This window comes from Epinephelus lanceolatus, chromosome 15, assembly GCF_041903045.1.
Source record: "Epinephelus lanceolatus isolate andai-2023 chromosome 15, ASM4190304v1, whole genome shotgun sequence".
Taxonomy (NCBI): domain Eukaryota; kingdom Metazoa; phylum Chordata; class Actinopteri; order Perciformes; family Serranidae; genus Epinephelus; species Epinephelus lanceolatus.
In genome coordinates, this window is record NC_135748.1 from 33004124 (window position 1) to 33026349 (window position 22226).

The 22226-nt window shown below is 41.2% G+C and overlaps 1 protein-coding gene across 1 annotated transcript in view; it reads left to right on the forward strand.

Moving 5' to 3' along the window:
• slc25a21 (solute carrier family 25 member 21) overlaps nucleotides 1–22226 on the forward strand; it is a 138746-nt gene that overhangs the window by 72241 nt on the left and 44279 nt on the right. The window contains exon 3 of the mRNA XM_033643058.2: nucleotides 15345–15393. Coding sequence (XP_033498949.1) covers nucleotides 15345–15393 — 49 coding nt within the window. The remainder of the gene's footprint in view (nucleotides 1–15344; nucleotides 15394–22226) is intronic.

Here is a 22226-nt window from a genome sequence, read left to right on the forward strand (position 1 = left end):
TAGATTAAATTTTGGGTCTGTAATTAAAAGTTTTGAAGTTGGGTGTCGTTAGTGTGTCTTTGACTCCTCAGTACTACTTCAGTATAAGTAGCGTGACCTCTGTATCTTCCAAAATATAGTCCCTGTCTTTTTAATTGTAATTTTACATAGAGGATTTTAAATATTGATTTGTGCACATAATCACTAACGCCTAATATTTATTAAAATAAATGTCATACTCAGTTGCATGTTTTTGTAGTTTTGGACCTCCTAGATATTAAGCTTAAGTTTGTGTCTCTCCTCACAGGTTACCTATGATTTAGATGCAGTTCAACTGAGGTGATTTAAACAGTATTTCTGAATAACACCCAAAGATTAAAGTGTAAAAGATTCTGCCCTTTAAAAAACAAAATTCTACCTGAGTAAATTTCCTTTGACCCTTTAGATTTATGTTACCACCCATTAAAGGCTCCAACCTCCAGTTTGGAAACCACTTGTTTACAGTGAACATTATTATTAAAATCCCCTGGAGGCTTTGGAGCTGCGTGTTGTGCTCATATTTGCAGATCAGCATCCTTTGTTACAGGATTATAGAGTTTATTTAGATGGTTACAGGTGTCCTGCAGGAGTTGGAGACAATTTGTTTAAAAAGCGATCCTGGTGAAACACTCAGGCAGAGATGACACGGAGCACTTCCTCTCAAACATCAGTTACACCAGGTTTTGCATCCATTTTGTCCCCTTTTCTTCTCCCCCTGTCACCCACTTCCGCGCTGCCGGCGCATGTATTTGCCTCACATGGTCGTGTGTGGAAAAATAATGTGACCACAGGTGTCAAGAAAACAGTGACAGTAATGGAAGGAGGGAGGCTCCGACGCTGACAGCGCTGCACTGCCGGCACGGTCTGTCTGTCAACCTGTCGTTAACTCATCATCAGCCCATCAGCAGGAAGCTCAGGCACTGACCTAGGCAACAACACACACACACACACGTCACACACACCTTTAAACTTCCATCAATATCACAGAGTTCATCTCAAGTTTGACAGACGGGGACATACCCAAGCTGTCTCTGGAGGATAGCCAGTGGGGAGAATTTGCCAAGACACATGACTTCCAACAATAAATCTAAACCGTAGACAGCACGCTCAACTGAAAAGTCAATACATGCATTTACAAACGGGATGTAGAAGTCAATGTGTGATTGATACAGCTTCTGTTTATAGAAGTTATTTGGGAAGTGAAGAGATAGGGGAGACGTTTGCTGTTTTAGGGTGTCGGCCAACTGTTATGCAAAAAGGGCAGAAGTGTCAGGTGAAGTAAACGTATCTTCTCCTCCTATTTCTCTCTTTTCTTTGCAACTGGTGCATTGACGACCGCTGACCTGTGAGCAGGACGCACTGCAGGATGTCCTTATCTTTGAGATCTTGTTCAGTTTAGCCTAGAGGAGGACTAAAAACTTGGTGGTGAACTTGCGATTGTGTCCACCAACAGTCACCTGTTTTTAAGACTTAAAAAGTCGGTACACAAAGTTCCTTTATAGAAATATAGCCCCTCAGTAGCCCACTGCTTTTATTATTGAGCGTCACTTTGTTGTTGAAGGTTTGAAGCACCACAAACAAAATATCCATAGACTTGGTGGGGGGGGACATTAGATCCTCACAATTAAATAGTCCTCATTATTGGATACCAAATGAGTGGTAATATGTTTTCCCTTCAGTGGGGATTAGGGGTCGGGAGGGTCGGTTAACTGACACTAAAGCCGCATTACATTTAAAAACAACATTATTTCTAAACATCAGCACAAAATAAATGTATAAATTATCTTATTTGTTTTTTAGCTTAATAAACTCAGGTTAAGATTTAATGATTTAGCTTTATACTGCTTATAATGTGGGTATATCCGCACCATGTGCCCTCTGAAGTGATAACAGATGAAGCAGCAGCAGTAGCAGACGCAGGCCCACCGCTGAACACCAGGATGCTTGCACTTCTAGTCGGGGGCCCTCCGTTTAAAAAATCCCCCGCTGTCATTGGAGATGGCCTCGCTTGTTTTTCTAAGCACCCTTTGAGCTTTTTCAAGTGCAGAATTAGGGACTGTTTGGGGAGTTACCCGGGATGCTTTGGCGCTCCCAAGACAGGAAGCCTGATTGGTGATATCTGTGATTAATAGCTCTCTCTCTCTGTTTCTCTCTAACCTCCCCTCCTCCTCCTGCTCCCCACATGTTTTGAGCCAGTGTTTTGTTTTTTAAATATGTAAATTCCTACATAATCAGTTCCTCCTCGTTATTGTTTGGTTTAGGAGATACAGTTATTTTTTCTGCACTAATTTGCTGAGAACAAATTCATCCACCTCCCACAGTAGAGCTGGGCTCGATGGGGAGCATAAATCATGTTTTGTAATGGTAGCCCACTTCCGCATTATTGACATTTTTTCACTCCTTTTAATTTAAAGATATACACTTCAGGATTTTCTGTGTTTGGGACATTTATGAGTGTGTACCACCACAATGCTCGGGTGAAGTCAGGGTTTAATAAAAACACCCGGCATCCAAGAGACTAGGGCTGGCCCAAACTAAGAATATTCCTTGTCCACCAATAGTCATCATTTAGGGCTATTAGTCGACTAGTCGCCCACATGTTTACAATATTAATTTAATTATTAAATGATATATTTTGGGCAACACAATGGTTTGAGTTGAAGGTGTGAGAAAGAATAGTATCAGTGACATTGTTTACACTGTGCTAGGGATGTAACAGTATGGAAAATTTGATATCTCGATTATAGTAACCAAATTATCATGGTAAACGATGTAAAATGTCCAAAAAATAAATACATTGAAATAACTTCAGTAAATCTTGTAACTTCCTTATCATACTAAAATGTTAACAGCCAAAATCTTATATTAAAATGAAACTTTCATATTAAAGGGGCAAGGGATTGGCACAGCAACAGAAAATTTTATTTTAAATGAACAAAATATGTAAACAAATTACAGGAACAAAGCTTATTTGTCTGGTGCATTTTAACAGTCAGCAAAATATGTAAACAATTTATATATTATTTAATTATTAGCACGAGAGGAAAATATACATATATAAAACAAAACAATGCAAGAGTAGAACAAAAAACATACAATATACAGAATAGATATCACAAATGTGCAGGAGAAACCAAAAAAAACCCTAAGGGCAATGGTCATTATTACACAGAATAATTCACACATTAGAAGTGTGCATGTGAGTGAGAGGAGTGCCTGTATGAGAAAAGGAGTGCTCTCGTGTGTGTGTGGGTGTGGGTGTGGGTGTGGGTGTTAGGTCAAGACTGTGGGCAGTGAATTTAATTAACCTTATAAAACCAAGAGCCTCCATTAAGGCTCTCGGTTAAAGGTTAACACGGCAGTGTTTTATGTTGTTTCCTTGAGCTTATGTCGAGAAAGCATAACTGGCCGTCTATATCGATTCTAGCTCGCCATACAGTAACCATAATCATAGTGATTCAATCATAGTTGATATCAATTAGCGTTATGTTATGTTGGTTTATATTCTGTCAGCTCCGCTCAGTGTTTTCAGCTCTGTTTCGTTTTGAAACACTTAGCAACATAGCTGCTAATACGGCTATTAGCTACTCAGCTAGTATTAGCTCCTAAGTGTCTTAAACGAAAACGGAAAACCTAGTCGCCGTTTAGGAGGACATATACAGCTCAAACGTCCTGTATACGTCGAGAGTTACACATTATGACAATCTTAGTAAAACCAGAGTCCCTCACACAATAACTGACGTTTGCATAGCATAACTTGCATTGGCTGTAAAGCTGTGGATTATGGTCACGGAGATGAGCCAGCAGATTTGTAGTGTTGCTACCCTTCGCAGCAACTTTCTTTCTGCATGTTCTGCATACAGGATAGTTGTCCTCCACCAGCTGTCCCTCAGCATTCTTCAGAAACCCAAAGTACACCCAGACCTCAGATTTTGTGCGTTTAGTTGGGGGGGAAATGTCCTGAGTGCCGGTATCACCACCTTCCACCATGTTTTCATTCTTTGTGTTTACACATGCTATGCATTCACGCAGCGCCTGCATCGCGAGACATCCTGATAATCCACCGCGATAATGCAATTAATTTAAACATAAACGGTAATTCTTACCGTGTAAAACTTAACCGAGATTTACCATAATATCGGTAATCGTTACATCCCTACACTGTGCTACATTACAGAGAAATACAAAACCGTACTAATGAACCTTCATTAATATAGGCCTATATTTTATCTACAAGTGCACGTCACACACTGAGCGAGCCGCCTGTTAATGACGCTGTGGGCTAATGGGCATGTAGCTACTGCCATGCTTCAGATGATACGTCATGTTTGTAGTTGACCAATGAAGATGAGTTTACATATCACCTTGGGTTCGTCCTTCACCTTTTCAAAATGATCCCACACTTTGGATTTCCTGCCCGACATGTTATTAACTAGCCTGTGGAATAACCGCAGGTACCAGCCCTGGAAATTAGGGGCCGTACACATGCTGCATCTTTAACCACCTGGAAAATGTGAGGTCGGGCGCTTGGCACTACTGTTACTAAGCCATCTTAACAAGCATCTTATCAAAGCCTATTTACCTGAAATCCTGAGTGCAGAGCTGATCTTCTTCCAGGCGCTGTTTATAAGTGTGTAGGCCTATCGTATGTGGGACAGATGTAAAGCTCTGGGTAGCCCTGCACTAACATGATCAACTTTTCCGTGTTTATCAGACTGAAAGAAAAACGGAAAGATATCTATTAGCTGTGATTGGTTTGTAACGTGACTCTTGTCTGACTGCTGAGCATGGCCTCTTCCTGTGTCTGTCCTTTCAAATTGAATTCCCACATGGTCCAGTCATATATTTTAGGTTTTGATTTATTTTGACAAGGTGCAGCTCCTAATGAAGTTTCATGTTTGTTTGTTTTCTCTGCGACTAAGCAATGAAATCTTGTCGACTAATGACCTCGGGTCGACTAATATTTGGTTGACTATTAGGGGGCAGCCCTTCAAAAGACACAGCACAAAAACGCAAATATAGTGAGGCCAGACACCATCCAGAGTGGATCTGCGGTCGGCTTTTACTTTCACTTTTGCTGGTGAGCATATTTGCATAGAGTAACAGACAATCCTGCATAGTTTAGCTTTAATTGCCTTCTAATATACAGGCTTCACAGGCGTTTCCTTTGCTACGACCCCCCTGTTCCCATGAGGTGGTTACATGTTCTTATGACGGATTACTTGTGCCATTATTGTATCAAAATGGTTTATACTCCATTTCAGTTTTAATGTGATCAGTTTGGAACTGTTACGCCGCCTGTTTGCTTTAAAAACAGGTTTGGCTCCAAGGCAGTATTTCAGTGCTACGCTGTGCCCCACTTGGTAGTAACTATAGTTTATTAGCCTCACCTATAAGCAGACAGGCCTCATGTTATTTGGTACCTTTTTATGTTACGTTTATTTCACCCACTTCCTTGATTCGCCTTGTTTGTGCCAACCGCAAGTGTTCTCTTACAAATGCAGTATGGATTTATTGCCATCTGTCACAATAGGTTTATATTTGCATAAACTAACACATAAATATGCCATGAAAATGTAGTCCGGCAAACTCTAATTGTTTGCCATGAAAGATAAACATGGCTAATATCAACACTACCTATGTTAATGTTTGAGTAGTGGCAGGTCGGCCTTGTTTAAAAGAGATTTAAAAGAGTAGAGGTGAAAATATGCTCTTTGCAATCAAAATAAAACATTATTTATTTCTTTATTGTTTAATTCTTGTTCATTGTCTATATGGTAACTCCCAAGAGTTAATTTTCCTGTGCGTCTTTGTATTCATCATTGCATTTATCAGCATGGCATTCTTCATCATTTCACCTCTACTTTTGCCTGAGCGTTAAAAGAACCTGTGATTAATCAGAGTTTCGATATCACAGCACCCGGCCCAGTCGCTGATGGATATCGCGTTGGCTTTGTTACCACAGATGACAAATTGCGAGGGAGCAGCAGCTCGCTGGGTTTGTTTAGCATTCCTGATCCGATGTGTTTTGAAAAGTATTAATGGAGGACATGGAGGCATGACATATCACCTGCAGGTTCAGTCAGGAGCTCTTGTCAAAACTGGAGCGGGCCTGTGAGGTGAAGCTCTATCAACATGACACTCGTATGCCTCATCTCACGCCTTGAAACACCAGGACGAGCTGTGATTTTCTGCTTTGGTTCTCAATGAACCAAGAAATGTATCGTGTAGGAAGATGTTTTGAAAACAATTAGCAATATGTTTGTTGATTCAGTTGTTTGTTTTCTTGTCGTCGGTTTTGTTAAACAAGGACCAAAGTATATATAATTATGTTATATTTATCACTTGTTTCCAACTCTTCATATGTCATGTTTTAATGAAAATCAGCCATTAATTTATGAGAATCATTAAGAGACTGTTATTAGCATATTTAAGAAAGTAGCGTGTAAGCAATCATTAGGGACTGTAGCATTTACCGGGTCAAGTAAGCGTGTGAAATGAGTGGCCAGTATGTCTCTCATGTATTAGTCCGTTTAACTGGGGGAGCTGTACTTCCTGTGGCAGTGACCTTCTCCCTGTGGCTGCTGGGAATTACAGTCATTCAGTGTGTGTCTCGGCATGATGGATGACACCTGCACCCGTTAAGCAATCGCTCCCTGGCGCACTATTGTTTTTCTTTCTCACTTTTGCGTGGGAGCAAACTGTGTGCATTCCCGAGCCAAAACCAACTCAGATAATCATCTCATCTGTGTGATGTATGATCTTCTCTCTTTGGAAGACAAGTTATCGGACGACCTGGAATGTCTTGCCAATATGTTGGCGGTGGCAGTACTCGTGTTACCAGTAAGGCTACTTGTTGGGACTGTCCCAGAGACCTACAGCAAAAATCAACCCCAGCTGAATAAGGGATGATGCAGCACTTTTTAACACCCGGCCCAATGGTTCTGCCATATGGTCTTCTTATCAAATACCAGAAACAAAAGCCAAATTCCATGGCTGTTAAAACACTGCACATGACGTCTGCTCTGTGCAATAAGAAAACCAGGCGTTGAATCAAAACTATATGTATGTACAGTAAAAAAAATCTCGCTGTATCCTTGTAGCTCTTTTGTTTCCTCTGTGCAGCTTTACACTGTGTCTTGGCACTGTTTGCATCTGTAGCAAATAGCAGCCTTGTAGTGTATATTTAAGAGTGTGTCTTAATGGCTGCGTTCCACACACTCCTTTGCCATTAGCACTTGTGCCTAACTGAGTGTTTCTGCGTGTCTGCAAGGCGCTGGGTGACGAGCCCTGTCACTACCATTGTGGTTCAGGAACAAAAGAACCTTCAAATAATGGAATCTCCCAATATGTCAGTCACTGATGCGTAGCAAAGCCATAAACGTCAACCAGATGGCAGGTCACTGTAATATTACGCCCCTCCTCGCAGCTGGAGGAGGTGGGTGCCTGCAGGAGAGGCCGGAGCCTGTGAGCGGAAGGCTGAGCAGCTTAGCAACTCCGTAGCATCATTTGCCCTCACCGTGCTCAGCGACTGTGCATCAGAGGCTATAGAGGGGTGTGAAGTGCTCCCGAGAGTGTGTGGGTTCACTTCTGCAGCACTCTATGATTAAACAGTAGTATGTGCTGACAGCTGGAGTAGAGGAGCGTGATGCACTGGGGCACAGAGGAGTGAGAAGCTGCTACTCAGTGGTGTCGAGGAAATTAGATATTTGGTGTCTTAAGGCCTTGACGCGGAGACCGGGACATGTTTCCACCCGAGCTGAATCCACATAATGACGATAATATTTCCTGGAACAAAAAAAAAAAATCATCTCCCTAACATACTGGTAATTAATCGCTTTTCTAAGAAGAGCCTCAGTAGATCAAAATGCACTGCAGTCACAGGACGCATCTTTTGTGGAGCTGTCATCAGCTGATGATGATAGGTGCAACACCCTCTTTTTTTTGTAGTTTGATTGACAAGCACACAAAAGCATTTGTTCTGTCTTGGCGTTCACGCTTTCATGACTGGAAAAACTTTCACTGTTGCTCTTGTCACCTCGTCATATACAGCACTGAGAACCTTTGTGACTGGGAGTTGTCAGAAGGCATTCTGGGACATGAAGGAAATCACTGAATGAAGTGGAAACAGGATTAAAAAAAAATTCACTTCATCACAAAATCACACATTTGTTGAACAATACCTAAGAGTGTCTGAGGGTAATTCTATCTCTGATGCTAGAATACGCAGTCAGGAAGTGCACAAAATCATATTTTCACAACATTTCTGGAACTCAGTGCCAAAGGTGTTGACACAAAAAGCCAAAGTCAGGTCTTGGTTTATGTCAAGCTGTCGGTGAGCATCCGAACCCAAGTTTTTGCGGTGTGCCCCGCACTGTTGGCAGTTGGTTATCTGCTTTTTTTGGCTAATTGACTATGCTGAATCAGCATCGGAGCCCATTGTTGAATGAAATCACTGTGATTAGCAGTTAAGCTCAGTTCATGAGAAGAGAAACGGAGGGAGGAAAGCAAACAAACGACTGAAGTCAAAAGGATGTGAGATTCAAACAAACTTATTATTTGAGGTAAGATTTGTTTTTGTTTTCAGCCATTGAGCCCTTCAGCAGAAACAGTTCATAATTGCTTGTCTTACTTGTCGATGGAGCACAGTAAATATCCTTTGTTCTTTTTTAAGCGAACTAGCTTACTGGCTAACTAGCCTCTTGAATCCATCCTGTCGTTCTTCCAGTTTCCCTTTTTGAATGATGAATACAGACTACTGCCACCTGCTGGTATGGAGAGTTGTTTCCTCTCGCACAGGTGCAGAGCGTACATGCCAGTTGGCCGTTGGCTGTAGCCTTTGTGGTGTGTTCAAGTGCATTGCATGACTTGAGGCGACGAAACACTTGGCCTTCATCTGCACTAGTTCTTTGAATTAGTTTGGTGTGTCTGGGTCTTTAAGATCATGTTGCTGGATTTTCCTGTGGTGTGAGGTATGTTGAGGGTTTTTTTACTTCCTGTGATCTGCTCAGAAATACATCCTGGACTGGGGTAATGCCAAGAATCACCGGCAGTCCTAAGGATCTCAGAAGGTTTTAATAAAATACCAAATGGGGTTCAAATCAGACTTTACTCACCTCAGACTCACGCTGTAACATGGACAGTCCATGTTCTCTAAATTTTTTTCTTTGTGAATTTTCTGTAAAAAGCGCGCTAAAAGTTAAGTGACAGGAAGTACCTACCATGTTTGTTTGTTAGACACTTTGAACTGTCGTAATGTGCCAATTCTTTGGCTTTCTCTCGAGAAAGCCCTCAAATGTCAAATCCTGTGTTTAGAGTCTCTAACAGCCTCCCTTCCCATTGTCTGCCATGTTTGTTTACTCTAAAGTCACATATGATTGTGAGAGATTTGTGAGATTTCTGTTTTTTAAAATTGGGACTCTATTATATGTTGATATTTGTGGGGTCTCTAACATTTTCAACACCTGCTAAGATGTGAAAAATCTCTTAGTGTGGGCCAGGCTTTAGTTGGTCTATTTGACTAACCCACTGCTTTAACAACACAGAAATGAACCAATTTAACATGGGTGAAACAGGAGCTTTACTACATGTCATACGGAGGTCAATTACGGCTATGGTGGCACACTTTCTCTTCTTTTAGTTTTTCTTCCAACATCTACAGCCTGTCACCACATCTGCCATCAGCTGTTTTTAACGTGTCTCGTCTGCGAGGTTGTTACACAAATGCTTAAAAAAACGCAACCTTGTTTTGTATTCACGCTTGTCATCACTTAATCCGTCTTCACCTGCCATCTTGGAGATACCACATGCATTAGTAACTGATGTTAATCTCACATTCAAATACACTGGACCATAGTGTGCTTAGACACCACCACTGACAGCCTGAGAACGGACCTGAACACACTGAACTAATCACTGTATGTGAATGGCACAGTGGGGCAGGCCTGTTAATTAGTAAAAAAGTGTTAACTACTGTTACCTCTCTGAGTTAACGAAGCATTTGCTAACCTGTATCCTTTAGAGTTCCTGTAATATGAGGTTTACGACGAGGCCCAAAATCTAGTGTGAATCATTTTAAGTGAAGTACACAGCTGCTGCAGTCACCTGCAGGTACATTAACCATTAGCAGTGCACTCTTTTGGTTATTAATGAAAATAATGTTTAATTTATTTTATCTTGTTGATGTTTGTTAGCTTGTTGATGATGAAAATGGAGACACACGACTTCCACCATGATAATCTGGGATGAGTCACTAATATGTTTACTACTCCTGCTGCTATTTCTAGTCCTACCCGTCTGTGCATCTACAATGGTATTCCCTATATAACTTTCCAGATTCAAACCTATTTTTAACTTGTGTGAGAGACATGTACCATACGTGTAAAAAGAAAATTTGGCAACCTTTAGCTACAATATAAGTATTTATTAATGCCAAACTCTGCTGAAAAACAGATTTTTGTGCGCCCCACCATTATCATACATGTAGCGTGTAGTGACAATCCCGACCAACGTTCATTTAGCTAATGGCTGAAGGCCTACTATGTGTGCTGTGATCAAAGATGGAGGACAATTGATAATATGTCACTATACAATAAATCATGATCTTATTGCGATCAAGCTGGAAACAATAGTGATTTAATAATGTTGATAGCCAAGTGGCAATCTCTCTGGAGCTGAAAAATAAAGTCAACGCAGAAGTGTCAAAAATGCAGTTCCTTGAATGGCCACTAGAGGCCCCATAGAGCTCCACGTTAAAGTGCTGAACATGTTTAGAGCCATGTACATAAATGGTTTTGGTCTCTTTCGCTAATTTTCCCAGTTCATGACAACTGTACTGGTGTGAACCCCAGGGTGGGGGAGCCTCTCTGTGTGGAGTTTGCATGTTCTCCCGTGTCAGCGTGGGTTCTCTCGGGGTACTCCAGCTTCCTCCCACAGACCAAAGACATGCAGGTTAATTGGTGACTCTAAATTGTCCATAGGTGTGAATGTGAGTGTGAATGGTTGTCTGTCTCTATGTCAGCCCTGTGATAGTCTGGTGACCTGTCCAGGGTGTACCCTGCCTCTCACCCAATGTCAGCTGGGATAGGCTCCAGCCCTCTCCGCGATCCCTAACAGCAGTTCTGCACATTGCTATATGCAGTGATGTTAGGAAACTAATTACAGTAATTCAAGTACTTTTCTTAAGTACAATTTTTATGTAATTCAATTGAGCATTTCCAATTTAAGATACTTTATCTCCATCACATTTGCATTTGAAGGCTTTAGTTACCTCAGCCGACTACAACATTACTAGTAATGTTATAATAATCAGATGATGCATTATATGATACAGCAGTATTACAATGAGACGGGCCTGTCTGCTGCCTTATGAATTCTTTCACCTTTGATACTTTAAGTGTTTTTTTTTTTTTTTTATTTTTGTGCAAATACTACAAATGTACTTTTACTTCAGTACAATTTATTTTGAATCCAGGACTTTTACAGTGTGATATTGCTACCTTCATGTTAGAAAAAGATCTAAATCATTCTTCCACCACTGAATATTTGCCATTAATTAAACTAGTTCCCACAGACTCCCTCTGTATGAAGCAGAGCGGGACATGCAGTGCAAGAACTTTGTTTTTCTACTATAAAGTTTGCAGGAGCGTTTTGTAGAACTGGGTCTTTTTCTTTTTTTTTTTAGGTCTTCTCTTTGTTTTTACTTCCCACTTGGCATCCAAGTGTTCTGTTTGCATGAGATTACAGAAGCTCTGCCTTTCTCCCAGACTTTGCTCTCCCACCACTCCATCACCTGTTGGAGCATGTTTGGTCACTTCCCTGCATCTTTGTGTTTGCACAGACTGATCAAGCAGGTTTGGTTTCATCATGTAATCCGATTACCTGCTGAAAGATTTGATGCGCCTCATGTTCACTGCAGGCCTATTAATAGCAGGGCCAAAAAATTATCCATCCAGAGCAGTCCTGTATTTACCTTTTCAGTGCAGTATCATTAACAACTGTAGTCAGGTCAACTGAGCCGTGACAGATGGAATTTTGTTTGACTCTTGCCCGCCGGTAGCTCAGTTCAATAGTTCCTCCCAATCGTACATTAAGATGCAACTGTAGACAAAGTAATTTTTTCCTGTGCTATTTTACTTGATAATTACTTCCCTGGAAAAACCCCAGAAGACACACTCTTTTATAGACAATATGTTTAATTGAGCAAATTAGAAAGAGTCCATATTGCACAGCAGCTGTGTACACACACAGTGGAATCCGCACGGCACCAGAAGAGGGATTCAGTGAGAATTGTGAGTTTAAAAAAAAAAACTTGATTGAGTCAGAAGGCCTCCGTGCCAAAGCAGTGGCTTTTCAACACAGATGCACATAGTTAGCGTGTGTGTGAAACCTCAGAGTCCCTCGCTGATCAACCCGGCTGCATTGATTCTCCAGCTGCTGGCACGCTGCTGATGTTACTGGGTTTACATGGATGACATGGTTGGTGGCTTCAGCCCTTCAAAATGCCGAGAATTATAGTCACTCGCAGGAATTTTGGAAGGAAGTCTCATTGGATCACTCATTCAGACCCATGTTCTTGCTGAATGTACAAGGCTCAAAACACCAGGAATTACTGAAGTAGTTGGCATTTAAATTAGGCAGAGTGATAATCAGTGTGATGATAAGGTTCTGTTAGAAGGCTGGCGGGCGCTGGCACTAAATGTCTGTCAAAACAATTTGGTATCAAGCAACAAGAAGAGCATTTACAACACTTTTACTTTAAAAAACTGCTTCTCATGAACAAACTTTCACTGACTTTTGCTCCAGTCAGCAGTCAGGCAGCTTTCTTATCAGATTTTTTTGAGTTCAACTGTCACACTTGACATGAAAGATCAGATTTATGTTGCCTTCTGATCCTGCTGGGCTTAAACAGATATGTACAGTTCAGTTGTACAAGTTCATCTGGGGTCCACATGGCAGATTTGACTGGTGCACAGTAGGGCTGCACAATTATTGTAGATATTATATTATATAGTACAAGGATGAATGAAACAGTTGGGTCTTGCCATTGTGCGTAGGTGTTCTAATATTTCTACATGTTACTGTATATCTTTTGTGTTTTTTATTGTGTGGTTGTTTGGCTGTAACTTTTTGTGTGCTGCTGTCTCCCTTGTAGAAGAGATTGTTGATCTCAACGGGACTTACTTGGTTAAATATGGGTTAATTACACATAAATAAAATAGACAGCTTAACATGGCTGAGTGCAATATCCAATTCTCAGGAGCTGCAATTTTTTCATGAAGGTTAAATGTGTCGCAACGTGATATTACATGAAGCATTGTGTTGCTACAGAGATTGTCCAGTCTGCAAATATTATTCTAGACGTAAGGGAACATGCTTGTTTAGTACTGACTCTGGCAAAAATCACATTTTCAGGAAAAATAAAATATGAAAATCACCATTTCCACTTAAACCACAACTCATATCACAATCTTAATATCTGTCAATATATTCATAATATCAATTTTTTCTGCATATTGTGCAGCCCTAGTTTAGTTTATTTTAATTTGGTTTAGTTTAGTTTAGTTTAGGGATGCACCAAATATTCGGTAACCGAATATATTCGGCCGAATATTGCAAAAAAACACACATTCGGTATTCGGTGGAATAAGTTAAAAGCAAGGCCAAATAATAGTGACGTGTTTTGATAACGCAATCATACAGCATGCCATGACAGGCGGAGTAAAATGTTGGCAGTGTGGCGATCCATAGTTTTGAGCGAGCAAAATAGGCTTAAATCATTCAGCACACTATGCGAGCAGCCTACAGATTTCAACCACCAGCAGAAACGAAAGGTCAGTCCCATCGGTTGTGGGTTGAACGGGGGTCACAGACACAGACAGTAACTTAATGTATTCCTGTCAAATACGGCGGCCATCGGCTTACCGGCGACGGACAAGTCGGCTCCAATAATATCCTCTTCTTGGCGTCATGGCTGCCCAAAAGTACCTGAACAGCCAAGCCAGCCAAACACAGGTATGTGATGTGTCAGAGGAGGAACGAGCCGTTCACAGCCCACAAACCTCACCGCACTTAAGGGACTGTTCTTTACTTATGAAGGAACCGTCAGGGGAGGAGGGTGGCTGGTTGATTCTTATTTTATTTATTTATTTTATTTTGATCCCCCCTATGTTCATCACTGATTGATGCTGTTTTTGAAGTATGAATAAGTCAATAAGGCACATCTGCCTCATTTTCACTGTGGTATCATGATACTACTCAGAACCATGATATTTTCATTGGTATCATACAGTGGGTCCCAATATTGGTACCCTGACAACACTAATCTGGAGGGCGTTCATATGCAAAAACTAATGAAAAACTAAACAGCAATAAAATTAAATTAAATTAATTTTAAAATTTAATTAAAATTAAAAGTTATAACACTGTGCAGGGTGAAAGGTTAAGGGCCAAAAATGGCTTATGAAGATATCTCCCCCATTGAATAACTGCAGTCATACATAAAAAGAAAAACCCTAGTAAAGCCCGAGTATGTAATGTGCATACTTTAAAAAGAACAATGTTACAAAGACATTTCAGACCGATGAGACGTCTCTGGCTGCACACGATTATTTTCATCATCATTTGATCTAGCAATTATTTCATTGCTTGCATTATAGTTTTAAATCCCTCATATTGACCAACTGTGCAAAATATATATTCACTTAATAGTGATTTAAGCCAGAGAAATGCACCAATCATCACATTGTGATGCTTGAAATTAAATCATCGTCATACGATAGCTGACAGGTTCCGAGATTGAGCCAATGTGTTACTCATCTTTTGCTCATGAACTTTTTATCTGCCACTTAAACATGATTGGGCAAAACTACTCAGACTTCAAACAGAAACCAGAATGTTTACGATACCAAAATCTTGTTCAGGTTCCTACAGAGTCTGCATACATATGCAGATATCTGTTCATAGATAACATTCTGTGCAATCTTCTCTATTCAGCTGTTATTATAGACATGTCTGAACTCACTGTCTTTTCTGTGATGCCATGAACATGTGATGTTGTATGGCTTATGGGAAATGGTTGTCATGAAAGGCCACAATCCGATTTTTAATTTTTCAGTTGTTGTTTTTTTGTGTGTTATTGCCCTTATGTAAATTTATGGAGTGCAACAGTCAAGTGGGCTTTTGAAAAAGGTCTTCTTCTGAACCCTGAACTAAATTGAAGTTCCAGTTCACTTTGGCACTTTGTAGTTTAACAAACTTTGTTGTATCACCACTAGTGTGTTCACAACATCAGAAAGTGACTTACTCTGACTGTTTCTACCTTTCAGGTCTGGTAGAGATCTGCTTGATGCATCCCCTCGATGTAGTGAAGACAAGGTAAGCCTCCTATTCAACCTGTCCAACTCACACATGAAGTCATATTTTGTGTAACTTAAGCTAACGTATAAGCTACTCCCAAGACAGCATTTTTAGTCCACATCTGCCTTGAATCCTCTTGGTGGGTATTTGGGTCTGTGTAGTCAAGTGCCGAGCATACCAGGCCTTTTTTTTTCCTCCAGCTGGGCAGCCCTGCAGTCATGCTCCAAACCAATGGGCACTGATGCCAAGAGCCTTTTATGGAAAATGATGAAATGCGTCATTTACCCATTCATCCCCCACACAATGTTAACTTTAGATGTTTGGAAATCACTCACATTTTTTAACCTTATTACTTCTTTTTTTTTTGGTATGGCCTGTGGTTCTTGTCAAAAACAGGGACTTGCAGGATAAGTCGGATGCCACTAAATGCACTCACTGTGTCTAACAGCTTGTTTTTCCTCATCATCTCCTGTTCTGTTTGTGCGTTATGCAAGAGTGGCAGCAGTCTCGAGCTGTTGAGTGATCAGGAGCCTCACACCACAGTGTTTCAGCCGGCCATAAACAGGTCGTGGGCTACTACTAAAGCTTTATAGTCTTTCACAGGCCTAGCCAAGACCTCTGGCTTCGCTCCTAGCCCCCCTGCCCCATTCACTACTTGTCAGTAAATTGTGCTGCTTTTTCTGTCATTTACGGCAGCACTTTCTTGGTAAATAAATTGCTCGGCGTGCCTTTTAAAAAAGTGAGATGGTTGCACTTTGAAGGCAGTGCCACCACCAGAACACAGAGGAGGAAATGTGGGGATAAAAGCCAGGGGTGAGCGGTGTTGTATTAGTTGATATTTGATACTTTGAAGGCACGCAGTGTGATTTACGGTCACGTGTTGAAGCTATGGGGGTTTATTACAGGTAAGTCTTGAGCTCTGCCTGTCCGTCCTCAAGCGGGGTCAGGGTTAAAAGTGCACTCACTATTTTCTTTGTAATGCTCTTCCTTAAAAAGTGGTAAAAGCTGCTCTTAAACAGGACAGGTTTATCTGTTTGTTTTCTGTTTGTGTCGCCATGTGTTTATGTTGATAGGCGTTCTGTTGCTGAGAATGAGTAAATTGATTCCTTTCGGTCTTGGCTGTGGGTTTGTTTTTTGTTCTTTTTACAAAATGAACAAACAGAATAGTCTTTGTAATTGTGAACTTCAAATGATGTCAAGTGGGAGATTGCTGCTTTTATTGAATGACACACTGAAACTAGCGATACAGATATGCATACGTTCTGTACATGCATGTTCTCACACTTTACATCCACACATGAATTCATAAACCGAGCATGCATACCAGCTAATTGGGACACTGAGGGAGCTGAAATCCATTAGCAGGACCCTTGGAGCCGAGAGTCAGACACAGACACACCTCCACTGGGTCTCTCTCTCTCTCTCTGTCTCTCTGTCTCTCTCTCTCTCTCTCTCTCTCGTTCAGGCATGGCTCTTATTAGGCACCGACTCCTGCTTTAATGTCCACCAGTCCAAATTGAACGGCAACTGGAGTAAATTTACTTTTTTCCACCATCTCAGAATCAAAGGAATTTTTTTCTCCTTTCTTTCTACCCCTTTTTTTTTGCGTGGTAAACTGGGCTAAATGTGTACCTGCCTGGGAGCTGGTGTTTACCTATTTTCCAAATGAGGGTTTATCTTTCTCCTCTTTCTCTTAGGGGAGGAGATGTAGGATTAGCTGCAGCAGTTGGTATAAAAGCACTGCATCAGTGGCCAAATACTGCTGTTATGAATAATAAAATTTAAAAAGAAAATGCCGGGAGCAGTTGGCAGCTTTTTCCTTTAAATAAATACTGATTCACCCTCCAAGACAACTGCTTTGGCAGATAAATGAATAGCTGTGTTCCACACATTTGAAAAACAGGCGACATTTAGCTTCTAACATGACTGATAGCACAAATGAGATATTTTTAAAGCAGAGTAGGAAAGCTCATAACAAAATTAACTCAGGATATCTGTTAAGAATGCTGATGGGTAAAATGCTATTTGGTAATGATAGAAAGTATTTGACTCGACCACACTGGACTGTGCTTCAGATGTTGGATGTAAAAGTGAAAGTCCTGTCAGATGATTCACTTTGTGCCTTTGTTGTTGCAAGTTTACTCCCCGTTGCATGCTCACTGACCAATAGAAGCATGACCCCTGTTACTCACCTTTGCTAACAAGTACATCTATCTTACATCTAAGGGACTCCTACAGAGCCCACCTTCCATCAATGTGATTTACTACCTCTTTCATCGTTGTGAAGGAGTTGAACACGTACAAATTTATATTGGCCATTTGGAGATAAGCATGTGTACGAAACAAACAGGCTGGAGGAGGTTCAGTGTCACACATAAGACTTCCTTTACTGGACAAATGGCTATTAAAAATACTTTACCTGCAAAATAACACTTTGTTTATCTAATACTCACCACGTGTAGCCTGGAATCTCTGAAGAAAACTTTGTTTGTCTTGCATACCATCATGATAAACGGAGAATCCAAAAAAGATGAACATTCTATGTGAATTGAAGTAAACAGGTACACATTTAACAACAGTAAAACTACAACAAAACAACTGTTTACAAACTCTCACATAACTCATGCAGTGTAATCCACGTCAGTCGTATGCTCAGTACTTCCTACACACACACGCATTTTTCCTAAAACCTTACTATTGAAAACACCTTCACCCACAAAAAAACCCTGAGTGTGCATGAGCAAGCACGTGCCCAGGCATGCTACTCGGCCGTGCATGAGACTGTTTATACTGAGTTTCAAATCTCAACATTTTAGCCAAAATGCGTGTGTGTGGGAAGTACTGAGCATATGACTGAATGAATGAGACCTGGATTATACGGCAGGTGTTGCGTAAGAGTTTGCAAACAGATGTTTTTTGATGTAGTTTTGCTCTTGTTAAACGCAGTTCCTGTTGACTTTAATCCACAAAGAATGTTCGCCTTTTTTGGGTTCAGTATACAAGTGGTTGTTTTACGGGTGAAGTATTCTTTGGCTAGCATCAGCTGTGGTATGAACTGACCGTACCACAAGTAGGACTGTAATTTAGGAGTGTTTTCTCTATGATCAATTGCTTGTTAGATAGAGGGCTATAGATATAGGGCTGGGCGATATGGCAAAAAATATTAGCACGATAATTTTCCCAGTATTGATAGATATTTATCACAGTATATAACTTGATAAAGCTTTGAGTTTGAAAAGTATCCTGATAATGTCAGACACCTGAAGAAACCAAATTATTTTCCAGCTTCCCACAGACCTCGATGTAAAGCTGGAGCAGAGCAGTTTGAGAAAAATATTTCTTCCCTGGGAGCTCGTACCTGCAGTCTAGCACTTCACTTCTTGAACCCGTCTTTCTACACGGTGTTCATGGCGCCATGTATTTGGCTAGAAAGCATGACACTGTGTCTGTTACATTTCTGTTATAGTTCCTTTTCGATCGCTTTCATGCCCTCAGTCAGTTCGTTTACATGCAGCTTGAGAAAATCAAATTATTGGCTTAGTCCGACTGAAACCTGACTTTTAAATGCATGTAAACAGCCTAGTCCGACTGAAATTAGACTATCCGTAGCTTGACTAACACACCTAGATAATTCGATTGAAAATCCAGCTATTGCCTCATGTATCCACTTAATCCGACTGGATTCGGACTCGGCGTTCTGTGCATGCATCACTTTTTCTTTTGCGGGCTTTCACCTGGAAGAAGAAGGAGATGACGTAGCAGCAGTGCAGTAACTCCCGGAAAAACAGCTAGCCGACAGCTAGCGTTGTTAGCTTCCTCTTTGGGTCAACCGGAACTAGTTCAGTATGCACCATATTAAAAAGGACACAGCGCCGCCTATCGAGGCGGAGTCAGATGTACTTGGTCAGATATTCGATTTTCTCTTCTGCATGCTCAGACAAGACAAGAAGTCCGACTTGACTGATGAGCCAAGCTATGAGCTTCGCTTGACCACTGCGTGCATGTTAACGTACAGAGTATAGTCACTGGGATGCCACTTTTTCGGGTTATGGAAAAGATTTGTTGTGTTTCCCGTCCTGGTTAGCACCAACCGACAACATATTTTGCAGACCGCCTCTGTCTGTGCGTCGTCATCTTTCGAGTAGCCAAACCACTTCCAAATTATTGACGTTCTGTAACCTTTTCTATCCACAATTTCATCCGTTTTTTGAGGATAACACAAGCTCCTCTTCAGTTTAACTGCTACTTTGCTCCTGACGTCCACTCATTTTTCCCTCTTTTCATTATGTCCTCGCTACTTTCAATTCCTCCGCAACTTTGCAGCGAGAAATGGGCGTGTACAATGATTCGCATCCCCCAACACTGTAGATTAACTTCTGCTGCATGACATGCTGTTTGGATCCGTCTCGGTCTATCGATATCGAGTAAAAATTACTATAGTTTATCATCGCCATCGACATACATTTTATTGAGATCTCCTTTCGGGATTGTTTTTTTCGCCCAGCCTTAGAGTTTTATGAGAAATATTGAAATATGCCCATCTCAAGTGCTTGATTTGTCTGAAATATATTATATTATATTCCGTTTACGATGATATAAAACAAAGAGAAGCGTTTTGATTACATATGTTTAGAAGTTTTTTCAATGAGAATGCACACACATCAACGTACAGACTAAACTTAGTGTCAGTACAAGCACATCAGGTTGGATGAAGGCAAAATAGCTGAAATCATATTGGAAATACAGCAGGGCATGTTGGAGAGGAGCTGTGCACCAAAATTAGTTTTAAGGAACCATTTAAAGTTCATGACAACTATTTACTCCACATGTGTGTGACACTTTTTTTTAAATCTGTGTTGCCTTTAAATGTGCCGAATCCAAAAATAAAAATGTATCCAGACATTAAAACATTTTTTTCATTGTGAGTCACTCTGGATAAAAATCAAACCAAAATATAAATGTAGCATGCTTCACAAAAAGTAAGCCCTTAATTGCCCCTGACCCCCCCCTCTCTCCGTCCTCCATGGGCAGGGGCAGGAATGTGGGGGTGAAGATGGAGGGTGCGATGCAGGGTGGGGAGGGAGGGTAGTCGTCAGTTTAGCAGAGAGAGAGACAGTGGGACCGGAGTTACAGCTTTTCATTAACCTGGAAACCACCTAGTTACATGGTTCATGGGCTGGTCTCAGCTCACTTGGAGGTAACAAAGGGTGTCGGGCGGCACTTTCTGCAGGGGGCTGTGCGCTCGGGGCACCCCATCTGACTCTGATCAGGTTCTCCCTCTCATTAGAGAGTTGCACTGAGCCTGCATTTCCCTTCATGTCGAGATCCTGTTACATGGAGCTCCACCCTTATACACATGCATGCGCAAACATACTCACACTCATCTGAAAGCAACTTCCCATCACCCCTTTCACTTCCGCCTAAGATTGAAACCACGCCTTCCTTGAGTTTGTGTCCTCTGGAGCAGCTTCTCCTGTCATTGTGAACTTCGTGCAGTTTCTACACCGTGCACATGATCTGATCTGTTTGCTCCAAATATGTATTTTAACTCTTGACTCCGTTGTCCTTCTGCAGCCAAACTTTCTTTTTTGATTCCTCCTTTTTCCCGTACTCGTCATATTTTTCTCTTATTCACCTTTTAAAACTCCTCCCGCTACACATTAACTGTTTCTTCTGTTTTTGTGTTGTCTTATGTGGTTTTAGCTTTTCAGCAACCATCTCATGGTGGTTATGTTAATATAAACCATATTATATAACAACATCATCGACATCATGTTGAATGCATTGTTTAAACTTCCGTCATTCCTTCTGAGTTTGTAGTTTGTGGAGTGATTATGTAATGTTTTGTTTTGAGCCTCTGTTGTACATGTGTTTGAGTAGATTTGTATTGAATTATGCAATTCTGTAAATTGTGTTGTATGACATGGCTGTCAGAGTCATTGCAAACCACTAAGCCTGCCAGTAGCCTGTTTCAAGCCTGATTAGAAAAACCTGGTACTGGCCCTTGCTCGCGGCAGTATCCATGGCAACACTACCTCCATTTGGTCACAGCACGCATGAAAGTGTGTCCCGCTTGGGGGGCTTGAAAGTGATCTTTGATGAGGGCTTTGACAGATGACGTCCAGTCTTTTCAGGGAACGTATGACAGCGCCAAGGATGGCCCAGAGGCTTGACTCCCTCCCACCTCTATTTGCCCCCCAACTGCTTGGTGAACCCCAGTGCACTTATGGAGGAATCCCTGACACAACCCTCAAACAGCAGGGCACAAAGCAGCAGCAGCCTGATAGCTGATCTTTCCTTGTAAAGGAGCAGGCAGGTCAGCGGTCGTCAAGTCGGCTTCTAATCCCTCCGGTGTTGTGAGACTCCAGGGCAAGACTTTACTCACAGTGTAAAGCTAAAAACACATGCAGCGTGTGTGCAGGGTGAACCGAGCTCAGTCTGTGCATCGCTGCAGTGTGCGAGTCTGAGCAGGGGTGAGTCCAGTGCAAAAAGTAGAGAGCAAATCCTTGAATGAGCAAAACAGAGCAGCATATTCGACAGGCATTGGCATTCCAGTCGTGCTGTCTTGGATGATGCTTCAGTTGCCAATTAATAAAACTGTTCATCACAAGCTACCAAATATCAGACATCTCTGTGAACTGCCCTCTTCATCTCTTTAATATGTTTTCGATTAAACAAATAAATAATTGGTTTGGTCGAAAATATCATGAAAATTACATCATACTCAGTTTCACATGTCAATTTGGTAATTCTTGAATAATGTGAAATCTGGGGCCGAAAAATGGGGCATGCAGTTGGTCCCGGCAGTATCCAATGCATACGTAAGTGCAGCATCATTTCTTTTTACCCTT